Below are 26,783 nucleotides of genomic sequence, written 5' to 3'. Positions count from 1 at the left end.
CCATGATCAAATGTGATTTATCCCCAAGATGCAAGGATTTTTCAATACCTACAAATCAATCACTGTGATTCACTGCATCAACAAAATGAAAAGCCATATGCTCATCTCTATAGATGCAGGAAGCTTTTGACAAAATTCAACATTCTTTTATGATAAAAACTCTCCAGAAAGTGGGCATACAGGGAACATGAAATTCAAAGTGTTAGTCGTTCACTCATGTCCAACTCTTTGTGACGCCATGGACTGTAGCCCGCCAGGCTCCTCTGTCCATGGAATTCTCCAGGTGAGAATACTGGAGTGGGTAGTCATTCCATTCTCCAGGGGATTTTCCTGACACAGGGATCAAACTCAGGTCTCCTGCACCGGAGGCAGATTCTTTTATCATCTGAAGTACCAGGGAAGGCCCAGAAAGAGCACACCTAAATATAACACATGCCATATATGACAAATCTACCACTAACATCATACTCAATAGTGAAAAACTGAAAGCATTTCCTCTAAGATTAGGAACAAGACAAGGATATCCACTCTCATCACGTTTATTCAATATATTTTTGGTAGTTCTAGCCATGGTAATCAGAGAGGAAAAATAAATATAAAGAATCCATATTGGAAAAGAAGTAAAACAGTCACTTTGCAGACAACATGATATTACACAAAGAAAATTCTAAAGTGGCTACCAAAAAACTACCAGAGCTCAGCAATGAATTCAGTGAAGCTGCAGGATACAAAATTAACACACAGAAATCTTTTCCTTTCTGTACACTAACAATGAAAGACCAGAAAGAGAAATTAAAGAAACAATACAATTTACCATCACATCAAAAAGAATAACATACCTAGGAATAAACCTACCTAAGGATACAAAAGATTTGCACTTCAAACAAAAGAAAAAGCGATGAAAGAAACAGATGACGCAGTTAGATATACCATGTTCTTGGATTGGAAGAATCAATACTGTCAAAATGACTATACTACCAAAGGCAATCTATAGATTCAATGCAATCCCTATCAAATTACCAATGGCATTTTCCACAGAACTAGAACAAAACAATTTGCATAGACACACAAAAGATCCCAAATAGCCAAAGCAATCTTGAGAGAGAAAAATGGAGTTGGAGAAATCTGGCTCCCTGACTTCAGGCACAAAGCCACAGTCATCAAAAGTATGGTACTGGGACAAAAACAGAAATATAGATCAATGGACAGGATAGAAAGCTCAGAAATAAACCTGTCCACTTCTGGTCAATTAATCTATGACAAAGGAAGCAAGACTATACAATACTGGCGACAGTCTCTTCAATAAGTGGTGCTGGGAAAATTGGACAGCTACATGCAAAAAAATGAAATTAGAACATTCTTAAAACACAAAAAACAAACTCCAAATGGATTAAATACCTAAATATAAGACTGGATACTGTCAAACTCTTAGAGGAAAACAGCACAACACTTTGACATAAATCACAACAGTATCTTTTTGATCTACCTCTACGAATGATGAAAACAAAAACAAAAACAAACAAGTGGGATCTGGTTGAAGTCAAAAGCTTATGCACAGGAAAACACACACACACACACACACACACACAAAATGATAACAGAATGGGAAAAAATACTTGCAAATGATGTGACTAACAAGGGATTAGTCTCCAAAATTTACAAACAGTTCATGCAGCTTAATATCAGAAAACAAAACAAAACCCACACGACCAAAAAACAGAAGAACTAAATAGACAATTTTCCAAAGAAGATATACAGATGGCCAAGAGGCACATGAAAAGATGCTCAGTACTGGTACTTAATTAGAGAAAAAAGTAATGTACATCAAAACTACAATGAGACATCATCTCAAATCAATCAGAATGGCCATCATCACAAAATCTACAAACCATAAATGTGGACAGGGTGTGGAGAAAAGGGAACCCTCCTCTACTGTTGGTGTGAATGTAAATTGGTAGAGCTACTACAGAGAACAATACAGAGGTTCCTTAGAAAACTCAAAATAGAGCTACCATATGATCCAGCAATCCCACTCCTGGGCATATATCTGGAGGAAAGCATGGTTTGAAAGGATATTTGTACCCAAATATTCATTGTAGTGCTATTTACCATAGTCAAGATATGGAAGCATCCTAAGTGTCCACGAACAAAGAAATGGATAAAGATGTGGTACATTTAAGTATTACTCAGCCACTAAAAAGAATGAAATAGTGCCATCTGCAGCAACATGGATGGACCTGGCGATTATCATATTAAGTGAACTAAGCCAAACAGAGAAAGACAAATACCATAAAATCTCACTTACATACGGAATATTTTTCTTTTTTTTTTACATGTATAATATTTTCTTTATTGTTGATGATGATGACTATTGATACCATAGTGCTATTTTATTATGCACAACGTGCTATTGTCTCAAATAATAGAGAGTGATCAAAGATCAGGATGAATGATTAGTTTAGCTTTCTCTCTATTTTATACCGATCTGGCAGACCGTATTATTATTTGACCATCCACTTAATCCAGACATTTTTTTGTTCTAGATGCTTTATGTATACAATCTCGTTTAGTCCTCTAAACAACCCTATAAAGTAGAAAATCACATTGATATTATGGTGATGATTAAACTTAGACTTCAGGGATTATTGCATCTGCTCAACATTCCAGGACAAGTTTGCATCAGAGTTGGGGTTCTGACCGACAAAAAACATAAAAAATAAACTTATTTACAGAAAAGACTCACAGACTTAGAGATCAAACATATTTACCAGTGGGGAAGGGTGGGAGTGAGATAAATTGGGAGTTTGGGATTGATACGTACACACTATATTTAAAATAGATAAACAAGCAGAAACTACTGTATATCATAAAGAAGTCTGCTGAATATTCTGCAATACACTGAATAGGAAAATAATTTGAAAAAGAATAGATACATATACTAATATATGTATAACTGAATCACTTTGCTGTACACCTGAATCTAACACAACACTATTAATCAACTATGTTTCAATATAAAATAAAAATTAAAAAGAAAGAAATTTGGATCAAGACAGGATTCTTTATGATTAATTTTTGACACAATATTCACTTGGCTGATTTCACCATGCCAGCAAGAGTTCATCTAAATCCTCAAGTCAATAAAAACAATTATTTTCTACAAAATGACATCATGTAGTCAATACCAATCTATCCTACAGGGCTGGTGCAACTAAATAATACATGGAAACTCCTGGAACAGTACCTCCTAGTGCATTATTAACACAGTGAATACCGGAAATGAGTAAAAGATTAGCTCTTTTATTTGGTGGGGGTGGTGGGACGGTAAGATGATGAGACTGGTGAGACACCCAGTGGAAGGCATCCCAGTGCAAACCACCAAAGAGTTCACCCTATTGAAAATCCTGAATTTATAATTAATGTTTAAACCCTTAAAACAAAACGTGGAGCCGTATTTCCCAAAGAAGCCTATAAAAAAAAAAATCTAAGCTTTGAGCCAATAAAAGAAAAGGGCAGGCACAGTGGATGGGTAGCCACTCACAGCAATTAAGGACCTCCACACACAAGGGCAGATTTTATTTTCTTGGGCTCCAATATCACCATGGATGATGACTGCAGCCATGAAATTAAGACACTTTCTCCTTGGAAGCAAAGCTATGACAAACCTAGACAGCATATTAAAAATCAGAGACATCACTTTGCCAACAAAGGTCTGTAAAGTCAAGCTATGATTTTTCCAATAGTCATGTATAGATGTGAGAGTTGGACCATAAAGAAGGCGGAGTGCCAAAGAATTGATTCTTTTGAATTGTGGTGCTGGAGAAGACTCTTGGGATTTCCCTAGTGGCTCAGATGGTAAAGAATCTGCCTGTAATGCAAAAGGCGCAAGAGACGCAGGCTCAATCCCTGGGTTGGGAAGATTCCCTGGAGAAAGAAATGGCAACCCACTCTAGTATTCTTGCCTGGAAAATTCCATGGACAGAGGAGCCTGGTGGGCTACAGTCCATGGGGTCACAGAGTCAGACATGACTGAGCGACTCTCACTTTCATATCTTATCCTCCAATTAAAAGTAAAATTAAAAAAGAAACAGGAAACAATGGTGTAACCCTTTTTGCACAGGATTGTTCTCTACCAAATGCCTGTAGTGTTTCTCAGTTACTATGACAACCAAAAATTCCCCTCACCACACTGCCTAACACTTCTAGGGGTGGCACACCCTTCTCCCCTTCTGTTCTTTCAACTTGCACAAATATGTTCCAACTCCAGGGTAAATTCCTCCTTCTTAATTTAGCTATTTGCGGGTTCTCAGCTTGCTCACCAGTTTTGTTTTTGTTTTTGTTTTGCCTAAATATCTGAAGGCAAAGTCCACCATTCTAGAAAGTGCGATGAGGGAGAGCCTACACAACTACAGAGGAAATTCTCAACAGATAGATATTCTGGATTAATCAATGCAGTCCTTCATTTGTAAATGTAAACCAACCATTATTGATCACCAGACATCTGAAGAAAACAGTGACAAGGGACAAAGTTGAACAAACTAAATTACAGGGGAAACAGATGGTGCTGAGAACAGAACTTTAAAATTTTATATTTATTAGCATTCTCAAAAACATGTGAGGCTACTGCACTCATAAAAGAATGGGCCACTAAGGAGGGAGAAAATGGAGCAACTCAAGAAGAAAAAGTACCTGGCAACTACTGTAAAAATAATACAGTTTTTACTACCTGTAAAAATAATACAGTTAAATTAAAAAAAAATCAAACAGCAGACTAAATGATAGAATAAGGTTGATATTACTAACCTGGAAAATCAAGTCAAGGTAAACTCTCAAATGTAGAGGAAAAGATAGAAAATATGAGAATACTTAAAATATGGAATCTAAATCCAACAGGGTGTATCAGGAGTTACACAGGACAAAATCAGAGACAAGGATGGGAAGGAAACAGTTGAAAAAACAGTAGAAAATTTCCCCAAATTTAAATGACATAAAAAACCTCAGATTGAATGGAAAAGACCCATATTTGGACACCTAAATAAAATTTCGAAACGTTGAGGATTAAAAGAGGGGAAGTGAAGATTTCCTGAAAGAAATGAAAAGACCTTGTAAAAGTAACAGACTTCCATGCCACTTATTACTGGTTAATATTTAAAACCAGAAGATAATGGAGTAAAAATGTCAAAGTTCTGATGAAAGTTAAAAAACTTTATATGTTATTTTAAAAATTATATATATTTGTATATATGTGTGTGTGTATATATATGTATGTGTGTGTATATATATATACCAGTTTGGTGAATGGAAGTTTACACTGAAATATTTTAAAATAAACACAAAAATTGATTTCCTCCAAAGTGATTTTCTTTCTAGGCTTCCCAGCAAAATGTATTCCCTATATTTGAATATAAGCTTTTTTATTTACATGAACATGATGGTTTTATTAATAAAATCTTAATAATCTTTCCCCACTGGAGTTCATTTTTTTCAATACATCTAGCTTTTCACTATATGGAAGAGTCAACATTTATTTAGTTTGTCCTCTACTGAAAGATATACAGGCTGCTTCCATTTTTAATAGCTGTAATCTGTTACAATCAACACCAATATGTCCACATCTACATCTGTACATACATACATGTTGTTTTGTTATTGTTTACAGTCGCTCATTCATGTCTCTTTTGCGACCTCGTGGACTGCAGCCTGTCAGCCTCCTCTGTCCATAGGATTTCCCAGGCAAGAATACTAGAGTAGGTTGCCATTTTCTACTCCAGGGGATCTTCCTGACCCAGGGATCAAACCTGTGTCTCCTGCAAGTCTCCTGTATTACAGGCAGATTCTTTATTGCTGAGGCACCAGGAACACCACAGATATATATATTTATGTATGTATCATTATTGACTACGCCAAAGCCTTTGACTCTGTGGATCACAACAAACTGTGAAAAATTCTTAAAAGAGATGGGAATACCAGACCACCTTAGCTGCCTCCTGAGAAATCTGTATGCAGCTCAAGAAGCAACAGTTAGAAATGGATATGAACAATAGACTGGTTCCAAATTGGGAAAGGAGTACGTCAAGGCTGTATATTGTCACTCTGCTTATTTAACTTATATGCAGAGTACATTATGCAAAATGCCAGGCTGTATGAAGCACAAGCTGAAATCAAGATTTCTGGGAGAAATATCAATAACCTCAGATATGCTGATGACACCACCCTTATGGCAGAAAGCAAAGAAGAACTAAAGAGCCTCTTAATGAAAGTGAAAGAGGAGAAAGAAAAAGTTGGCTTAAAACTCAACATTCAGAAAACTAAGATCATGGCATCTGGTCCCATCACTTCATGGCAAATAGATGGGGAAACAATGGAAACAGTGAGAGACTTAATTTTGGGGGGCTCCAAAATCACTGCAGATGGTGACTGCAGCCATGAAATGAAAAGACGCTTGCTCCTTGGAAGAAAAACTATGCCCAACCTAGACAGCATATTATAAAGCAAAGATGTTACTTTGCCAACAAAGGTCCGTCTAGTCAAAGCTATGGTTTTTTCAGTAGTCATGTATGGATGTGTGAGATGGACCATAAAGAAAGCTGAGCACCGAAGAACTGATGCTTTTGAACTGTGGTGTTGGAGAAGACTCTTGAAGTCCCATAAACAGCAAGGAGATCCAACCAGTCAATCCTAAAGGAAATCAGTCCTGATTATTCATTGGAAAGACTGATACTGAAGCTGAAACTCCAATACTTTGGCCACCTGATGCAAAGAACTGACTCATTGGAAAAGACCCTGATGCTGGGAAAGATTGAAGGCAGGAGGAGAAAGGGGTGACAGAGGATGAGATGGTTGGATGGCATCACTGACTCGATGGACATGAGTTTGAGTAAGCTCCGGGAGTTGGTGATGGACAGGGAAGCCTGGCGTGCCGCAGTTCATGCAGTTGCAAATAGTTGGACACAACTGAGCCACTGAACTGAACGTATCATTAGTAAGTAAAGGCTAAGAGCATTGCTAGATCAAAGAATATGTAATTTTTCAATTGTCAGATACTGTCATACTGTCCTTTATAAATAGGTTGTATCAATTACATCTCCATCAAGAGGGCCTCATTTCATTATTTGTTATAATAATAATGAATTGCCTCATAAAGATATACCAATATAAATGCTGAGAACATGTGTAGCAAAGAGTGATTAAAAAAGAGTTAATTCTGAATTTTAATCTTTTTCTCCAATATAGCATTAAAGAAAAATTTAACTACACACTTATTTCCTTATCTGTAAAACAGAAATGACATTGGTATAACTCATGAAGTTATATAATAAATTTAAATGACTGATCTAATACTAAAAACATGTCAATGTTAAATACTCTGTTTTATCTAACATTCTGCAATTCATTCCCTTCAACCATCTCTCATTGTATTGCTAATTATTCAAAGTGTCAGTGAAAAATAAATCTCAAAAACAGCAATTACAATACTCCCACCTTGAAAACAATGTTTTTTTAAAAAATTAACATAGTAGGGTTTGCCCCAAATATAATCATCTTACCTGACCCATTTTGTACTTTGTCATCCTGATGACAAGTTTAATTCAGAAAAGAAAGTGAACTACCATTTTAAATGAACTTACTGATCTTTCTACTATGAACCAAGTAAATGTCTTATAAAAGCAGCTAGTGTAACTTTCTGGCAATCTTACTTAGAAACACTTTTCTGTTATGTGCAGCGCTTTCAAATACAAGTTCTTATTTTTGTTTTTTTTTTTTTTTAAAAGGCAGATTCTGGAAAACAGTTTTACTGGATTGATCTCTCTCCTCCCAATCCCTGTCGGCTGCCCCCAGTATGTTTAACATTGTTTCACCTCCTTCTAACCTCTATGCTCTATGATGAGACATCCATTCATTCAATAGTTTCTCTATTACTGGTTTTTGTTTTTTGCTTTTTTTATTCTTTGTCTTGTTTTCAGCAATTTCATTATGCTGTTTCTGGGCATGGATTTCACTGGGCTTATTCCATTTGAGGTTCACTGAACCTCTTGAGTCTACTAGAAAAGGTTTATGTCTTTCACCAAATTTGGGGAGTTTTTGGCCACTATTTCTTTAAATATTCATTTCTGTGTCATATTCTTTTTCTTTCCTTCTAATTGTCTGATGAAATATAATGTTAGACCTTCTGGTATCATCCCATTGATCCTTGGGAAAAAAAATTTTTTTTTTGTCATTTTCTCTCATTTTTACTCTGCCCATTATTTTCAACTTTTTTTTTGTTTGTTTGTTTAATTTGGATAAATTTCTACTTCTCTATCTTCGAGTTCATGGACTGTTATCTGCATTCTGCTACTGTGCTTGCCCAATGAGTTTTTAATTATATTTTTCAGTTCCAAATTTTCCATTTGGTTTTCCTTTTGTCTGTTTCTTTACTGAGACAGTCTATTTTTCATTTCAAGAGAATGTACCCTTAATTGTTGCAGCATATTTATAATTATAAAACCTGCTTACATCTTTCTCAGATGTTTCCCACATCTGCGTCATCTCAGTGTTAGTGTCTGATAATTATCTTTGTCCATGAGAATTACAGATTTCTAGGTTCTTCATATGCCAAAGAATTCTGGACTGTATGTTCTATATTTTTAACAATAAAAGAAGACTCTGCTTTGTTGAAATCTTAGGGAGAGTGTTGATATGTTTTGTTTCAGTAAGCAACTGACTCAGTAGAGGTCAGTTCTCAAATTCTGACTCTTTAAGGTACCAATGCCATTTTATTATAGTTATCTGCACCCTTGTTTTTGAACTTAAGTCTTCATTTCCCTTGGGTAAATATCTAGGAATGGGATTGCTAGAGCACATGATACGTGTATATTTAACTTTATAAGAAACCAGTAAACTGTTCAAAATTTCCACAGTGTTATTTGGCTCTGTCCCACATATGAACCACCCACTAGGCAGTCAGGGACCTAGCTGGTAGTCTATTGGTATTTTGGCACAAAACACCATGTGTAGTCTTCAGGGTCAGATCTACACATGCATATCTCAAGAATGAGCCCAGGAATGCATGACAACGTTCAGAATCTCTTTCCAGCCTCTTCTTCAATCTGCCTGGCACTTTGGGTTCTCTGGGATGTTCTTTACTTATCCTCCAGCCAGAAATCTGGGGCATAATTTAACCAACTCTACAGGATACTTTCTATAACTGGGCTCAAGATCTGGTTCAGATGGCCACAGAACACAGGAAAAGAAAAAAAAAAGGAAAAAAAAGACAGGAAGTACAACTCCTCCAATCAAAGAGGAAGATTTCTTGCTTTGGAGTTTTAGGTAGGCTCCTCTTAGCTGTTGCAACTGCTGAGAGAGGAAGAGGGAGGGAGAGTGAGAGATTTCTGCACTCCTGTTGAGGATCTTGCTCTTTAAACCAGAACCACTGGGTTTTTGGAGTTCCAGCTGTCCATTCTGATGCTCTAGGCTTGAGGCTAAGTCAGGGATACCAAAGCAAAACAACAAAAAACAAACAACCCACAGTAAACTCACTGTTGATTTAATGATATCCTGTTTGTCTTCTCCAATCCACCTGCTACTACTGACTTTTCAGAGTCTGCAAATAGCTACTCCCTGTATACTGTCCAGTTTTTAAAGCTGCATTCAATAGAAGAGACAGGGTGCAGCGTGCTACTCCATCTTCCTGAAACCCTTGTTAAGTCATTATTGTCCACCAAACCTGGGGTGGTATGGTGTCACTATTTCTTCAAATATTTTTTCTGTCCCTTTCTCTCCTTCCTTTCTGTCTAGAACTCTCATTACACCCATGTTAAAATGTCTAACATTGTCCCACAGGTCTCCAAGGCTCTGTCTACTTTTCTCAATATTCTTTTTTTTCTCTCTCTTCTTGAACACTTTTTATTGATCTTCCTTTTCTCTGGCATCTCAAATCTGTTACTGAGCCTATCTAATGAACTTTTCATTTCAATTACTGTCCTTTTCAAAACTAAATTTTCTATCTCATTTTTATTTTCTAATTTCTCTATTGAGATTCTCTATTAAGTGCTGCTAACATACTGTCCTTTAATTCTTTGAACATATTTAAAATAGCCAATTTGAAGTCTGTTACATCCAACATCAAGCCCACTCAGTCAGTTTCCATTGACTCTCATGATTATGGGTCATGTTTTCCTAGGTTTTGTTTTCTTTCTTTTTCCTAAGGTCCAGCAGTTTCCATTTGAAAACTGAACCTTTAATATATTGCAGTAATTTGATTTATTTTATTTTTCAGAGATGTTGGGTCTCCTTTTAGTAATTCATCTGAACTTAAATTGCAGAACCAGTTTCCCTACATGGTACTCAGTTGGGACGTCTCTGGTCAGTTTTCTAATTCTTACTTTTATATTTTAGCCTGGCTTCCTACTGCGTGTGCCTGTGTCTGTACAGTTTAATGGTCGTCCAATGACTTGGGCAATGGTTGTGCTCAAATATCTCAAGTCTGTAAGACGTCCAGCCTCTGCCAGTTGACTTGTGTACAGATTGGGGAATTCATTCAACACTGCAGCCAGTTTTCCAATCTCCTTTGGTTTAAACTTTTTGTCAGGCTCCCTTGGGTCACCCCTTCAGATACGTAGTTTCCCAGTCAACTGGAGCTATATGGAGAGCTTATCTCAGTCCTTCTACGGTTCTCTCATTTCTGGGATTTCTCTATTAAATGTCTTCTGGTCCACTCCTCACCCTAAACCAGGTCCACAACCTGGAGCTAGCAAGGCAGGTTTTCTCCTCCTGTTTCCAACCAAATCCACCAATTTGTATCTGCAGAGTCACAGGTATGTCTGTCCCCCTTCTCTCTTCCCTTCCCTGAATCAAGTTACTCCCCCACCCCCATCTCTTTGGCAGCAGGGCTGCTGGTTTTCTCAGCTAATCCCAAGCTCGTAAACTTTCATTTTTCATCAACTGAGGAGGGTGGGGCAGCAGGGCAAGCCTGAAGGGTTATCTGGGAAGGGCCCAGGCTAGAAGGCCACAGACTCCCACTGTTCTCACTCCAAGTCGTAACAGTTGTGCAAGACCAATTTTTAAACTGCCTTTGGTCAATTTTCAGTATCTCTAAATGGATGTTTTTGACAATTTTTTCTGGTTTTCTATTTGCTTTTTGCAGATGAGAACTGTTAGCCTCTTCATGCCACCAGAAATTCCAGTAACATTAAAAAAAAAAAAAAAATCTAAGTCTTAACTCTATTAAGCCTTCATCATCACGACTTTTTATCCAATGAAAGATCATCAGAGTAATTGGTAATACTGCTTCTGAGGCAACGTTTTAGGATGTACATCCTGATGTTACTGGAAAACATGGGGAAAAAACAAACAGCCTCAATGTTTCTCATCAGGGGAATGGCTAAATCCCCATCCTGTGAATAATCTGCAATAGTTAAAAGAACAACACGGTTCTACACACACTAACGTGACAGAGCTCTCCAAAACACGTTTTTCTGTGGAAAAATGCAAGTGTCATAAAGATAGAATTGTGTCATATACATAGAACTGAAGCACACAAAACAATACTTTATCTTTTGTCAAATACAAATATGCAAATATAGAGGAATATGTCTGCAAAGAAATATAGCAAAGTATTGATATAATACATATTACCCCTGGGGAAGGAGCAGAAATTGAAAGAAAGGTTGGTGAAAAGGGCTTTTGGCTCCATCTGGTAATGTCTTTAAATTGTTATATAATTAATATATTTATCCATACCTGTGTAACAAAACAATATCTGAACAAATGAGCTGTTCAAACTATAAACTGTGTATCTGGAGAGTCAATATCATGAAGATTCCTATAAGTTTCTGTACAGACTTACAAGGATTAAAGAAAGCCATGTTACCTAATAAAATTAAGTATCCTTATATACAAGATTTTATTAGGCAAAAATGCTGAGCCTCACCTCTCAGGTCATTGATTTGTCTCCCCAAACATAAATACCTGGTGCCTTATGTATTAGTCTGTGCTTTACATCATGGATTTCTTTCCTAGTAAGCAATTTCAGTCTATGTCACATTAAATAATACCTTTTCATACTTTTAACAGGCACACTTTGAGTTACAAAGCCACTTTAAAGCCTACAATTAAGCATTACAAATAAGGAAACTCATTAACAGTTACTCTTAATTTTTAAATTTTCATCCTACCAATCAGATTTTTTTCTCCATTTTTACTCTAATCACAACCTTTATACATTTCAGAAAGGAAATAGAGCCTTCTATCCACTATGGGAACAAATGAAAATAACTTAGATTCTACTGTTAGTCATAAATGCACACAATGAAAACTGTGGTTTCTGAATGTAGCTCCAGGGTATCTGGTATGAGATGACTAAGAATTAATTTCTATATTGATTCTTACAAATATTTATCAGGTTGGAAAACTTTTTACTCCCTTATAACACTATAACTCTCACAATTGTAAAATGACAAAACAGACTACCTTTTCTATCTGTACTAAGTGAGGAATAATTTCTTACTATTGTTGCTTTAAGAAACCCTTTTTGTAAGAGTCCTTTTAGATTTTTCTGCTAATATAAACAGGCACCCACACATGGTAATTTAATTAAACCCATCAAATGGTATCAGTATAAAAATCTTAGCAATCCCTTCTCTTTACAACTCCTTCATCACTGAATCAAGCCTGCACACCACTGCAGACATTAGCTGTCTGTCGTCTCCCACCTTCATTAGTCACTTTAATATTCATACTTGTGTTCTCCCTAACTTAGAATCCTAAGTGTTGCTCTAAGTCTCTACTTAAGTTCAAATAATGATCACCTTATGTATAGATTCGGAGAAGGCAATGGCACCCCACTCCAGTAATCTTGCTTGGAAAATCCCATGGACGGAGGAGGCTGTTAGGCTGCAATCCATGGGGTCGCTAAGAGTCGGACACAACTGAGTGACATCACTTTCACTTTCATGCATTGGAGAAGGAAATGGCAACCCACTCCAGTGTTCTTGCCTGGAGAATCCCAGGGACGGCGGAGCCTGGTGGGCGGCCGTCTATGGGGTCGCAGAGTCGGACACGACTGAAGTGACTTAGCATAGCATAGCATATGTATAGATTATTACCTTTTCCTACATTTTCTATCTCACTTTAGTCTCAAAAAACTGCTGTACGCTAGAGAGTATAAGTATCATCTCCATTTTAAAGATAAGAAAAATGAGGCCCCAAAAGTTTAAGAGACTTGCCAGCAGTAAGCCAATACGATAAAAAAAAAAAATACATGTATCAAGAGTTCAGCTTAACTGAGTAGCACCAAACCATGCTCCACTTTTCCAGCTATCACCACAGATTATAAGCAGCATTTCCCATATATGATCCCTCTACAAAACAATCTCAATAGTCTCCCTTTTACACATGTACACCCATGGCTAATTCACCTGAGTGTATGGCAAAACCCACTTTTTTGGGTTTTGGCAAAACCCATTACAATATTGTAAAGTAATTAGCCTCCAATTAAAATAAATGAAAAAAAAAAAGAGAGTGAAAATATCCGAGATTGCAAGGATAACATTTTGCAAGGGACTGGCCGAGAACACAGGGATATGATGACCGCGGTTCTGTCGCTGAAGCCTTGCATTTCAAAGAGTAGCAGATATGAAGAAAAATCATGGAACAATTTAGTCTGGTCAGTGGAGAGAACACTGGGCATGAAAAAACGCAGTTCTTTGTCCCAGTCTTGTCACTATGTGGTATGACTTTATTATGATTTTTGTTCTGAAGGGGGGAGATACAAATTCCTACTGGTCAACAGTGGCCATCTCTCATCATTTTTATTCTCATGCCAAATGTCTGGACACTATAATGGGATCAGAAATACCCTTGAGAAACTTGGAAGCAGTTGAAAATTTCAGTAAGATGGAAGAAAATGAGTTGCCAGTCTTAACATGCTCAGGAGCAGCAGCTGACTAAAGTAAATGCCTTTAAAAACATCAGATCAGATCAGATCAGTTGCTCAGTTGTGTCTGACTCTTTGCGACACCACGAATTGCAGCACGCCAGGCCTCCCTGTCCATCACCAACTCCCAGAGTTCACCCAGACTCACGGCCATTGAGTCAGTGATGCCACCCAGCCATCTCATCCTCTGTCATCCCCTTCTCCTCTTGCCCCCAATCCTTCCCAGCATCAGAGTCTTTTTCAATGAGTCAACTCTTTGCATGAGGTGGCCAAAGTACTGGAGTTTCAGCTTTAGCATCATTCCTGCCAAAGAAATCCCAAGGCTGATCTCCTTTAGAATGGACTGGTTGGATCTCCTTGCAGTCCAAGGGACTCTCAAGAGTCTTCTCCAACACCACAGTTCAAAAGCATCAATTCTTTGGCGCTCAGCCTTCTTCACAGTCCAACTCTCACATCCACACATGACCACGGGAAAAACCATAGCCTTGACTAGCTGGACCTTTGTTGGCAAAGTAATGTCTCTGCTTTTGAATATGCTATCTAGGTTGGTCATAACTTTCCTTCCAAGGAGTAAGCGTCTTTTAATTTCATGGCTGCAGTCACCATCTGCAGTGATTTTGGAGCCCAGAAAAATAAAGTCTGACACTGTTTCCACTGTTTCGCCATCTATTTCCCATGAAGTGGTGGGACCGGATGCCATGATCTTCGTTTTCTGAATGTTGAGCTTTAAGCCAACTTTTTCACTCTCCACTTTCACTTTCATCAAGAGGCTTTTTATTTCCTCTTCACTTTCTGCCATAAGGGTGGTGTCATCTGCATATCTGAGGTTATTGATATTTCTCCCGGCAATCTTGATTCCAGCTTGTGTTTCTTCCAGTCCAGCGTTTCTCGTGATGTACTCTGCGTATAAGTTAAATAAACAGGGTGACAATATACAGGCTTGACGAATTCCTTTTCCTATTTGGAACCAGTCTGTTGTTCCATGTCCAGTTCTAACTGTTGCTTCCTGACCTGCATACAAATTTCTCAAGAGGCAGATCAGGTGGTCTGGTATTCCCATCTCTTTCAGAATTTTCCACAGTTTATTGTGATCCACACAGTCAAAGGCTTTGGCATAGTCAATAAAGCAGAAATAGATGTTTTTCTGGAACTCTCTTGCTTTTTCCATGATCCAGTGGATGTTTGCAATTTGATCTCTGGTTCCTCTGCCTTTTCTAAAACCAGCTTGAACATCAGAAAGTTCACGGTTCAGATATTGCTGAAGCCTGGCTTGGAGAATTTTGAGCATTACTTTACTAGCGTGTGAGATGAGTGCAACTGTGCGGTAGTTTGAGCATTCTTTGGCATTGCCTTTCTTTGGGATTGGAATGAAAACTGACCTTTAAAAACATAGATGACTGAAATGAAATTCCAGTTTATTGCAGTGTGAAGGGTCTAGGGATTTTGGATGCTACAGATAACCAGTGGGTTAAGATACTTGTCACCACTCTATTTTATTCTCTCTCTCCCCTTGAACTGTGAAAGGTAAATAGTCATGGAATCAAACATATGTACTGAAATCTGAAAGCAAAGTATTAAATATAAAATCATTCCTTTTTTTTTTAAATTACCTTTTTTTTCATATTCTTTGTTTAAAGTAATCTTTTGTGGAAAAACAATTATCAAGAATTCAAGAAATGCTGAAGGAAGAGTGGTACCAGATACAGATTTTAATTCTGTCACTATACACCATGTAATTCCCAAAAAATATTATTATATAACATCTAATAAACAAAGTCAAGATCTAAAGGGAATACATACACTCACAATTTCATATTTCTCTAATTGATTTTTAAATACAAACATCTGGTAAAAACAAGCTGAATGAATGGTTTTCCGGCATTCACTAAATATTTCATGTTTATTCCCTGTTTCTCCTTGTTAAATTATAACCTCTCCATGTATAAAAGCTTTCTCTTCCACTATAGTTCCCAGTATCAGATCAGATCAGATCAGTTGCTCAGTTGTGTCTTACTCTTTGCGACCCCATGAATCGCAGCACGCCAGGCCTCCCTATCCATCACCAGCTCCCGGAGTTCACTCAGACTCATGTCCATCGAGTCAGTGATGCCATCCAGCCATCTCATCCTCTGTCATCCCCTTCTCCTCCTGCCCCCAATCCTTCCCAGCATCAGAGTCTTTTCCAATGAGTCAACTCTTTGCATGAGGTGGCCAAAGTACTGGAGTTTCAGCTTTAGCATCATTCCTGCCAAAGAAATCCCAGGGCTGATCTCCTTCAGAATGGACTGGTTGGATCTCCTTGCAGTCCAAGGGACTCTCAACAGTCTTCTCCAACACCACAGTTCAAAAGCATCAATTCTTTGGCGCTCAGCCTTCTTCACAGTCCAACTCTCACATCCATACATGACCACAGGAAAAACCATAGCCTTGACTAGCCGGACCTTTGTTGGCAAAGTAATGTCTCTGCTTTTGAATATGCTATCTAGGTTGGTCATAACTTTCCTTCCAAGGAGTAAGCGTCTTTTAATTTCATGGCTGCAGTCACCATCTGTAGTGATTTTGGATCCCAGAAAAATAAAGTCTGACACTGTTTCTTTCCACTGTTTCCCCATCTATTTCCCTTGAAGTGGTGGGACCGGATGCCATGATCTTCGTTTTCTGAATGATCTTCACGACCCAGATAATCATGATGGTGTGATCACTGACCTAGAGCCAGACATCCTGGAATGTGAAGTCAAGTGGGCCTTAGAAAAAAGCATCACTATGAACAAAACTAGTGGAGGTTATGGAATTCCAGTTGAGCTATTTCAAATCCTGAAAGATGATGCTGTGAAAGTGCTGCACTCGATATGCCAGCAAATTTGGAAAACTCAGCTGTGGCCACAAGACTGGAAAAGGTCAGTTTCCATTCCAATCCCAAAGAAAGGCAATGCCAAAGAATGCTCAAACTACCGCACAGTTGCACTCATCTCACACGCTAGTAAAGTAATGCTCAAAATTCTCCAAGCCAGGCTTCAGCAATATGTGAACCGTGAACTTCCTGGTGTTCAAGCTGGTTTTAGAAAAGGCAGAGGAACCAGAGATCAAATTGCAAACATCCACTGGATCATGGAAAAAGCAAGAGAGTTCCAGAAAAACATCTATTTCTGCTTTATTGACTATGCCAAAGCCTTTGACTGTGTGGATCACAATAAACTGTGGAAAATTCTGAAAGAGATGGGAATACCAGACCACCTGATCTGCCTCTTGAGAAATTTGTATGCAGGTCAGGAAGCAACAGTTAGAACTGGACATGGAACAACAGACTGGTTCCAAATAGGAAAAGGAGTTCGTCAAGCCTGTATATTGTCACCCTGTTTATTTAACTTATACACAGAATACATCACGAGAAACGCTGCACTGGGAGAAACACAAACTGGAATCAAGATTGCCGGGAGAAATATCAATAACCTCAGATATGCAGATGACACCACCCTTATGGCAGAAAGTGAAGAGGAAATAAAAAGCCTCTTGATGAAAGTGAAAGTGGAGAGTGAAAAAGTTGGCTTAAAGCTCAACATTCAGAAAACGAAGATCATGGCATCCGGTCCCACCACTTCATGGCAAATAGATGGGGAAACAGTTCCCAGTATAGAGCCTTGTATATATTAAGTAGTGAACAAATGTTTAGTAAATTCTTAACTAATGCTCTGAATTATTTTTCCTTTACATCACCTAGCTTTCAGGTCCGATTGGGGACAAAATTTTGTATAATCAACAACTGACATATACCAAAGTAAAATACAGTCACTTGGGGACTAGATTGAGTTTGAAATAGCACTAGTATGCCAAAGGAACCAACTCATTTCTTGTGTTAACAACGAAGAGAAAAAATCAAATTGAAGCAAAGCATGCATGACTGTAGTTGCTCTTAGAGTAAGCAATCTTCTTTCAGAAGGGAAAATGTAAGAAGGCTCTTCATCACAGATCCTTTAACCCAAAGTGTAATTAAAAATAAACATGGTTACAAAGCAGAAACTCTTCTGACAGGCTCCAACATTTTGGCAAATTTGGATTTGACAAAATTAAGTGTCAAAGTTGAAAGAACAGTAAACAGAAAAATAAAAGTAAAATGAACAAATATTTTTATTCAAGAAGACAAATATAAATATTTCTAATTTTGCTCTCACCTAGAATTTCACTAAAATTTAATAAAGATGTATATGTGCAATTTTATTTTAAAGGCATTAAGTTTATGAAGATGTGGAGAATGTAGAAAAAAGTTGACTTTGGAAGCTATAAAACATAGGGATAAAGGGCTAACTGATTTAGCAGACACAAGAGGCCAAACTCTAAATGAACTACAAGAAAAGCAGAAAACCATTTCATTTTATAAAACAAAATCTTTCAAAGGCTGAGGAATGACCCAAAGTATTTGAGGTGAGGGGAACTGAGATAGGAAGACTCAGAAAATATTAGGTCAGTATTCATTAGATGCTTCATTAGTAAATTTTAGATATCTTTCTCCATTCTGGTAGTTTTATTTTCTTAGAGTTGGTATTTATTTTTTTAGTTTTTCATGTATACTACTTATCAATAGTTCAGTCCTACCCTCTTGGCAGGGTACTTGCTGCCCCTCACCCTCATCTATGCAGAACTGAAAACTAGAGGTAGATCTTCCAGAAGGAGTTAAGGTAAGAAGTGCCACTGGACAATGGACAATGAAATCATATGGAAAACAGGATTACTGAATGAAGAGACAACCCTTCCACCTGCTTCTCCTTCTTGACTATCAAAATACTTTAGCCTGGGCTTTAGTTTCCAGAAAGATGTGAAGAGTCTTCTCTAGAGAACATGACCAGCCTAAGTGGAAAGATAAGGCATTATCCCTAAATAATCCAGTCAGAATGGCTACAGAGAAGCTCAACCTGCAAACAGAGCTCCATGGTTTTATTTCCGTACTCATTAAAAATGAGTATTAACCTCAGGATCTCAGATACTGAGGAAAGCCTGTAACATGAACGCCAGGGACTAGAATAAACAAACAGGTACAATCTACTTGGAATAATAAAACTATTTAAGGATAAAAGAAAATCATTAAAATTCTCAAGAGAAAATATTGTATTCATGGAACGAGAACAAGACTCCTATAGGAGATGAACACCTAGGGGAAACAAAAGAGCTTCTAAAATAAAAATGCAAAAGTAGAAATGACAAATGCAATAGAAATCATGGAAGATAAATTAGGGGAAATACCAAAAAGGTAGAAAAATAGAAGAAAAAAAAAATAGAGGACTAGCAGAGGGCATCTAAACAAGCGGAGTTATAAAAAGATTAGACAAAACAGAAGGGGGGAAAAACATTAATGAAACAATTAATATTTTCCAGAACTCAAAGCAGTAAATTCCTAGACTAAATGGGGTATATTGTACCCAGAGAAATAGATGAAAATAGAGGCATACCAAGACACATCATTGTGAAATTTCAGAACGCTAGAGACAGAGGGGAACTACAATGATATTTCAAGAATTAGGAATCAGAAGTGCTTTTGAATTTTTCAATGATGACATCTAAAGAGATTGACAATGCAATGATGAACTTAAAAACATTTCCACCCTAAAATATTTTACCCTACCAAACTATCAGTCAAGTGCAAGGACAGTTAAAAATAATTTTCAGACTTGCTTATAAGGTTTCATAAAACTAATCTACCACAAACACTTTTTCTTAGAAATTTTCTTTTTTTAAAAAAGATGTGCTGCTCTCTGAGCATGTAACAAAGGGGCAAAATAGAAAAGGGGAAGATGTGAGAGAAAGCAACTAGAGGACACGATCCAGGAGAAAGGCAAAGGTAATTCTCAACAAGATGGTGATGGGTGTGTATCAGGTATGGAGAATAAGGAGTCCATCCTGGACAAGTCAGAAGGTCCTTACAGTTTATTAATGGATCAATTAATAAATACTGATTTAATAAAATGTTAATTATGTTGGGGGAAATGAAGGATCAGAAGTGTATACGCATAGAGAGTAAGAGTAGGAAAAAGAGCTAAATTCTCATCTTTCAAAATGGTTAAAACTGAAAAAATTAAGAAATCACCCACATAAGCATACCATATAATGACATGGAGCTAAGTGCCAAAAGAAACAGCTAAAAAGTTCAAAGTAGTAGCCTCTGGGGAGCAAGAAAAAGATAAAGAGCAAGACAGTCTTTCATCTATACATGCATTAACAATTTTAATATAAAAACCTACCCAAAAATACACCTCTTCTGTGTAAACAGTAACCAGTTTCAATGCAGAAAAATCAGAATTACAACTGTTCTTGCAGTTAAAAACAAACAGTACTCTTTCTTTGAAGGTGAAAAAGACTGGGAAGACCAAGTTGTCTTCAGATGATATGCTTCATTAAATTCTTTTGGAAACACTAAGACATGAAATATATTTTGGTAGAACATTCCATTAAAGTATAACATTTAAAATCAATATTAAAAACTTACAAAAACATTTCTAATTTCCAAAAGATGTGTATTTTCTCAGCATTCGTAAGTGTAAAGGTTTAACAAAAGGAAACTTTAAAATCAATCTTATTTAACTCATAATAAAAACTGCTTCTTCTATTTACTGCTATGTTTATCTAATTTCAACCCAAATCATTTTTCTTTACTTACACACCACTAATTCCACTACAACTCGGAACTGGGGCTCAAATATCACTGATTTGTAAACAAATACGATTCAGATGATAGTACTGTTATACTAAAATGACATCAATCTCTCTATGTAAAAATATTTTTATAAGCTTACTAGAATTAGCTATCAATTTGGAGTATTTTATTCTTATCTCTCTCTCAACACTCAGGCTGTTGCTCACTCTTACTTTTATCAGCTTTTAAAGCACTGAGCAAAACATTACTTAAAAGTAAGTACAATGCATTGCATTAAAAATAACCACAAAAATATATTATTGATGATGAAAAAGAATAAGGAAACAGTCCCTTCTCAAACGTATGTCACTCAACCAGCTCTTCTGGGCAGGAATGCTCAGTTAAGAAGATGGAGAGCACAATTTCCCCACATAGGGAGTTATGGGAAGCAACATCAAATATAGTCTATAAAATTAGAAAACTTCATTCTATACGTCCAGATGGAAACTCTGCATAGAATAGCTTACTAATTTTTAAAGTTTTAGAAATTCAGAAAGGCCAAAGAAGTTCTACCTCAGTGACAGCAGCCATATTTCAGCCAAAATGCAAAGATTATTTTAGGCTTTAACCTCACATTTCTTATTTGGAAGAATTTCTGGTTGTAAGAAACTTGAGGAACAAGCAATATGTTCAAAGTGGTGAAAGAATACTCTAAATAGATAAAATGACAACTGAATGCCAGTACTATTTTAGACTTTTTCTCATTGCAATTTTCCCCATAGGAAGCATAAACACTAGACACAACTGGATATCCTTGCCAGCCCTTCAATTCTAGCCATTAAAGAGCTGGATACCATGTTTTGAGAATACTGGTAATAAAATGAACCAGAAATATGGTAATTTGTGTCTCTCATAAAATTTCAAAAGGTTAGATAAAAATACTGTTTCAAATACTGCAGAAAGTTTTTACAAGTCCTCTTCTATAATGACAGTTTTCTGCTGTAATAGAATTTCCTTCATATGCTTGGTTTGATAAAATTGCATTAATGCTGTAGTTTACATTTAGACTTAGTGAAAAGATTTACCCAGGAGCCTGGTTACAACTCACCTACACTCATTTCCATGCAGGTAGCCCTAAACAAAATTATCTGTGAATCAAATTTGTCTTTACCTCCCCCTTCACCTCCGATCTCCATGGCGCTTTCCTTCCATTCAGTGCCCTCATTCCTATTCTTATCCCAGGTTTTGCAGATGCTCAAACTTCCCTGAAAGAAAATGAAAGTGAAAGTGAAGTCGCTCTTTGCAACCCCATGGACTGTAGTCTACCAGGTTCCTCCGTTCATGGGATTTTCCAGGCAAGAGTACTGGAGTGGGTTGCCATTTCCTTCTCCAGGGGATCTTCCCAACCCAGGGATCAAACCCAGGTCTCCCACATTGTAGGCAGACACTTTACCTGTCTAAGCCAACAGGGAAGTCCTAAACTTCACTATTTCTCTCCAAATCAGCAAAGTCCCAAGTACTGCTGCATGCCTCTATTACTTGTCCCTTGGTTCTCTCACATTCTCTATTTCAAGTATTTACTACCCAAGTCAGCAAATGACTTTGTCAGAAGGGAAAAGAGGTTATCATTTATGATTTACTGAAATTACCCTCCGCTTGTAGAATCAACTACAGTAGCACCATTTCTAACCTCTTTTTCTCAAATCTCACAAGAAAATATGCCCTTCATCCTATATGAAGCTGCTGGCTGTGTGACGAATCAGTCCCTCCCACCCACTGGAGGACCATGACCCACGGGCTATCCCTCTCCAGTTACTTCAGTATATTTTCTTCATTTGTCATCTCCACATTTATAAATATTAACATCTTCCTCATCTTTCAATGACAATATTTTAAATTTGAACCCATTTCCCTTTTAAGTCACATCTTCCTATCTCTCCTTTTTCCCACCACACCAAGCTTCTCTAAAAAGTAGTCACCCTGGACATCTCTTCTTCAATTCTCCACCTTCCCATTCTCACCACTGCTATCTGGCTTCCCTAGCCATCACTTTCCTCAAACTTCCCATGTTTAGCAACAAGCTAACTGAAAAATCAGGGGAGGCGGCCGAAAGGAGCAAACTCACGTCTAAGGAGCAGTGGCTGCGCGGGCACAGGAAGGCCAAGAGGAGCTACTCCATATTCAAGGCCAGGAGGGGCGGTGGTGAGGAGATACACCTCATCCAACGTAAGGAGCAGCGGCTGTGCTTTGCTGGAAGAGCCGTGAAGAGATACCTCATGTCCGAGGTAAGAGAAACCCAAGTAAGATGGTAGGTGCTGAGAGAGGGCATCAGAGGGCAGACACACTGAAACCATAATCACAGAAAACTAGCCAATCTGATCACATGGACCACAGCCTTGTCTAACTCAATGAAACTAAGCCATGCCCATGGGGCCACCCAAGATGGGTGGGTCATGGTGGGGAGGTCTGACAGAATGTGGTACACTGGAGAAGGGAATGGCAAACCACTTCAGTATTCTTGCCTTGAGAACCCCATGAACAGTATGAAAAGGCAAAACGATAGGATACTGAAAGGGGAACTCCCCAGGTCAGTAGGTGCCCAATATGCTACTGGAGATCAGTGGAAAAATAACTTCAGAAAGAATGAAGGGATGGAGTCAAAGCAAAAACAATACCCAGCTGTGGATGTGACTGGTGATAGAAGCAAGGTCCAATGTTGCATAGGAACCTGGAACGTCAGGTCCACAAATCAAGGCAAATTGGAAGTGGTCCAACAGGAGATGGCAAGAGTGAACATTGACATTCTAGGAATTAGCGAACTAAAACAGACTGGAATGGGTGAATTTAACTCAGATGACCATTATATCTACTACTGTGGGCAGGAATCCCTCAGAAGAAATTGAGTAGACATCATGGTCAATGAGAGAGTCCAAAATGCAGTACTTGGATGCAATCTCAAAAACGACAGAATGATCTCTGTTCGTTTCCACGGCAAACCATTCAATATCACAGTAATCCAAGCCTATGCCCCAACCAGTAATGCTGAAGAGGCTGAAGACTTACAAGACCTTTTAGAACTAACACCCGCAAAAGATATCCTTTACGTTATACGGGACTGGAATGTAAAAGTAGGAAATCAAGAAACACCTGGGGTAACAGGCAAATTTGGCCTTGGAGTACGGAATGAAACAGGACAAAGGCTAATAGAGTTTTGCCAAGAGAACACACTGGTCATAGCAAACACCCTCTTCCAACAACACAAGAGAAGACTCTACACATGGACATCACCAGATGGTAGACACCGCAATCAGATTGATTATATTCTTTGCAGCCAAAGATGGAGAAGCTCTATACATTCAGCAAAAACAAGACCAGGAGCTGACTGTGGCTCAGATCATGAACTCCTTATTGCCAAATTCAGACTTAAATTGAAGAAAGTGGTGAAAACCACTAGACCATTCCGGTATGACCTAAATCAAATCCCTTATGATTATACAGTGGAAGTGAGAAACAGATTTAAGGGACTAGATCTGATAGATAGAGTGCCTGATGAACTATGGATGGAGGTTCATGACATTATACAGGAGATAGGGATCAAGACCATCCCCATGGAAAAGAAATGCAAAAAAGCAAAATGGCTGTCTGGGGAGGCCTTACAAATGGCTGTAAAAAGAAGAGAAATGAAAAGCAAAGGAGAAAAGGAAAGATATAAGCATCTGAATGCACAGTTCCAAAGAATAGCAAGAAGAGATAAGAAAGCCTTCCTCAGCAATCAATGCAAAGAAATAGAGAAAAACAATAGAATGGGAAAGACTAGAGATCTCTTAATGAAAATTAGAGATACCAAGGGAACATTTCATGGAAAGATGGGCTTGATGAAGGACAGAAATGGTATGGACCTATCAAAAGCAAAAGATATTAAGAAGACGTGGCAAGAATACACAGAAGAACTGTACAAAAAGGAGCTTTATGACCCAGATAATCACGATGGTGTGATCACTCACCTAGAGCCAGACATCCTGGAATGTGAAGTCAAGTGGGCCTTAGAAAGCATCACTACGAACAAAGCTAGTGGAGGTTATGGAACTCCAGTTGAGCTATTTCAAATTCTGAAAGATAGTGCTGGAAAGTGCTGCACTCAATATGCCAGCAAATTTGGAAAACTGAGCAGTGGCCACAGGACTGGAAAAGGTCAGTTTTCATTCCAATCCCAAAGAAAGGCAATGCCAAAGAATGTTCAAACTACCGCACAATTGCACTCATCTCACACACTAGTAAAATAATGCTCAAAATACTGCAAGCCAGGCTTCAGCAGTACGCGAACCATGAACTTCCTGATGTTCAAGCTGGTTTTAGAAAAGTTAGAGGAACCAGAGATCAAATTGCCAACATCTGCTAGAGCATCAAAAAAGCAAGAGAGTTCCAGAAAAACATCTAGTTCTGCTTTATTGACTATGCCAAAGCATTTGTCTGCATGGTTTCCACAATTTCCACATAATTTCCACAATTAACTGTGGAAAATTCTGAAAGAGATAGGAATACCAGACCACCTGACCTGCCTCTTGAGAAACCTATATGCAGGTCAGGAAGCAGCAGTTAGAACTGGACATGGAACAACAGACTGGTTCCAAATAGGAAAAGGAGTACGTCAAGGCTGTATATTGTCATCTTGCTTATTTAACTTCTCTGCAGAGTACATCATGAGAAACACTGGACTGGAAGAAGCACAAGCTGGAATCAAGATTGTCAGGAGAAATATCAATAACCTCAGATATGCAGATGACACCATCCTTATGGCAGAAAGGGAAGAGGAACTAAAAAGCCTCTTGATGAAAGAGGAGAGTGGAAAAGCTGGCTTAAAGCTCAACATTTAGAAAACGAAGATCATGGCATCCGGTCCCATCACTTCATGGCAGATAGATGGGGAAACAGTGTCAGACTTTATTTTTCAGGGCTCCAAAATCACTGCAGATGGTGACTGCAGCCATGAAATTAAAAGACGCTTACTCCTTGGAAGGAAAGTTATGACCAACCTAGATAGCATATTCAAAAGCAGAGACATTACTTTGCCAACAAAGGTCCGGCTAGTCAAGGCTATGGTTTTTCCAGTGGTCATGTATGGATGTGAGAGTTGGACTGTGAAGAAGGCTGAGCTCCAAATAATTGATGCTTTTGAACTGTGGTGTTGGAGAAGACTCTTGAGAGTCCCTTGGACTGCAAGGAGATCCAACCAGTCCATCCTAAAGGAGATCAGTCCTGGGTGTTCATTGGAGGGACTGATGCTGAAGCTGAAACTCCAGTTCTTTGGCCACCTCATGTGAAGGGTTGACTCACTGGAAAAGACTCTGATGCTGGGAGGGATTGGGGGCAAGAGGAGAAGGGGACAACAGAGGATGAGATGGCTGGATGGCATCACCGACTTGATGGACATGAGTTTGAGTGGACTCTGCGAGTTGGTGATGGACAGGGAGGCCTGGCGTGCTGTGATTCATGGGGTCGCAAAGAGTCGGACACGACTGAACGACTGAACTGAACTGAAAAATCAATCACATATTCTGTTCACATTCTGCCTGAGGGCAGACGGTCACTCCTGTTGGTCTTTCTTAGATTTTAATTGCTTTATGAGTGATATTACTCACTCTTAGGACTTCAACCAATTTCTATGTGAACAGAATTTTCAAATCTTGGTTACAGCACTCACTGTTCTCCAACTGTCTTCTAATGTACTTCCCCTGGGAACTCCAAAGATGGTGCCTTTAATTTACCATTTTCAAAACTATTCACTCATGCTAGAGATTCTAGCTCTTGTTATTATGATATCACCATCCAACCATTCTCCAAAGCTTAAAATCTCAGAATCTTGATTTTTTTTTAATTCTCCCTAACCTTGACATCAAATTCTCCTCCAAATCCTTCTCATTCTACTACACAAAGTCTAAAATATTCACCCCCATCACAGTTTCTGATCTCTGATCTTTGATTTACAGTTTCTACCTCTTCTCTTGTCTAGACTATATTAAAAGTCTCTTAACTGGTCGACTAATCTCCTCTTTTCTTACCCTGGACCCAGCTCCATGCTGTGTCCAGGAAGTATCCTAGTTAAAGTAGTGAGCTCATCCATAGAAAAACTAGATCCACAGAGTTTCTTTTTTTTTTTAATAGCTCAAATAGTGAGCGCCATTCCTAATTTGCTCTCACAATGCAGTAGCCCAGCTTCTAATAAATTTTTTGACCTAGTCACTAATT

The 26,783-nt window shown here is 38.1% G+C and overlaps 1 protein-coding gene across 7 annotated transcripts in view; it reads right to left on the bottom strand.

The window, feature by feature from the left end:
• The window catches only part of MPP6 (membrane palmitoylated protein 6), a 135,552-nt gene that overhangs the window by 88,917 nt on the left and 19,852 nt on the right, over positions 1 to 26,783 (bottom strand). Inside the window, exon 2 of one of the 7 annotated variants that reach the window (XM_027539346.1) lies at positions 21,709 to 21,802. The exons of the other annotated variants lie outside the window; for them this stretch is intronic. Coding sequence (XP_027395147.1) covers positions 21,709 to 21,733 — 25 coding nt within the window. The 5' untranslated portion in view covers positions 21,734 to 21,802. The remainder of the gene's footprint in view (positions 1 to 21,708; positions 21,803 to 26,783) is intronic. 7 annotated transcript variants of the gene reach the window in all.

Source organism: Bos indicus x Bos taurus, chromosome 4 (genome assembly GCF_003369695.1).
Source record: "Bos indicus x Bos taurus breed Angus x Brahman F1 hybrid chromosome 4, Bos_hybrid_MaternalHap_v2.0, whole genome shotgun sequence".
Taxonomy (NCBI): Eukaryota; Metazoa; Chordata; class Mammalia; order Artiodactyla; family Bovidae; genus Bos; species Bos indicus x Bos taurus.
This window is presented reverse-complemented; position numbering and strand designations above follow the sequence as displayed.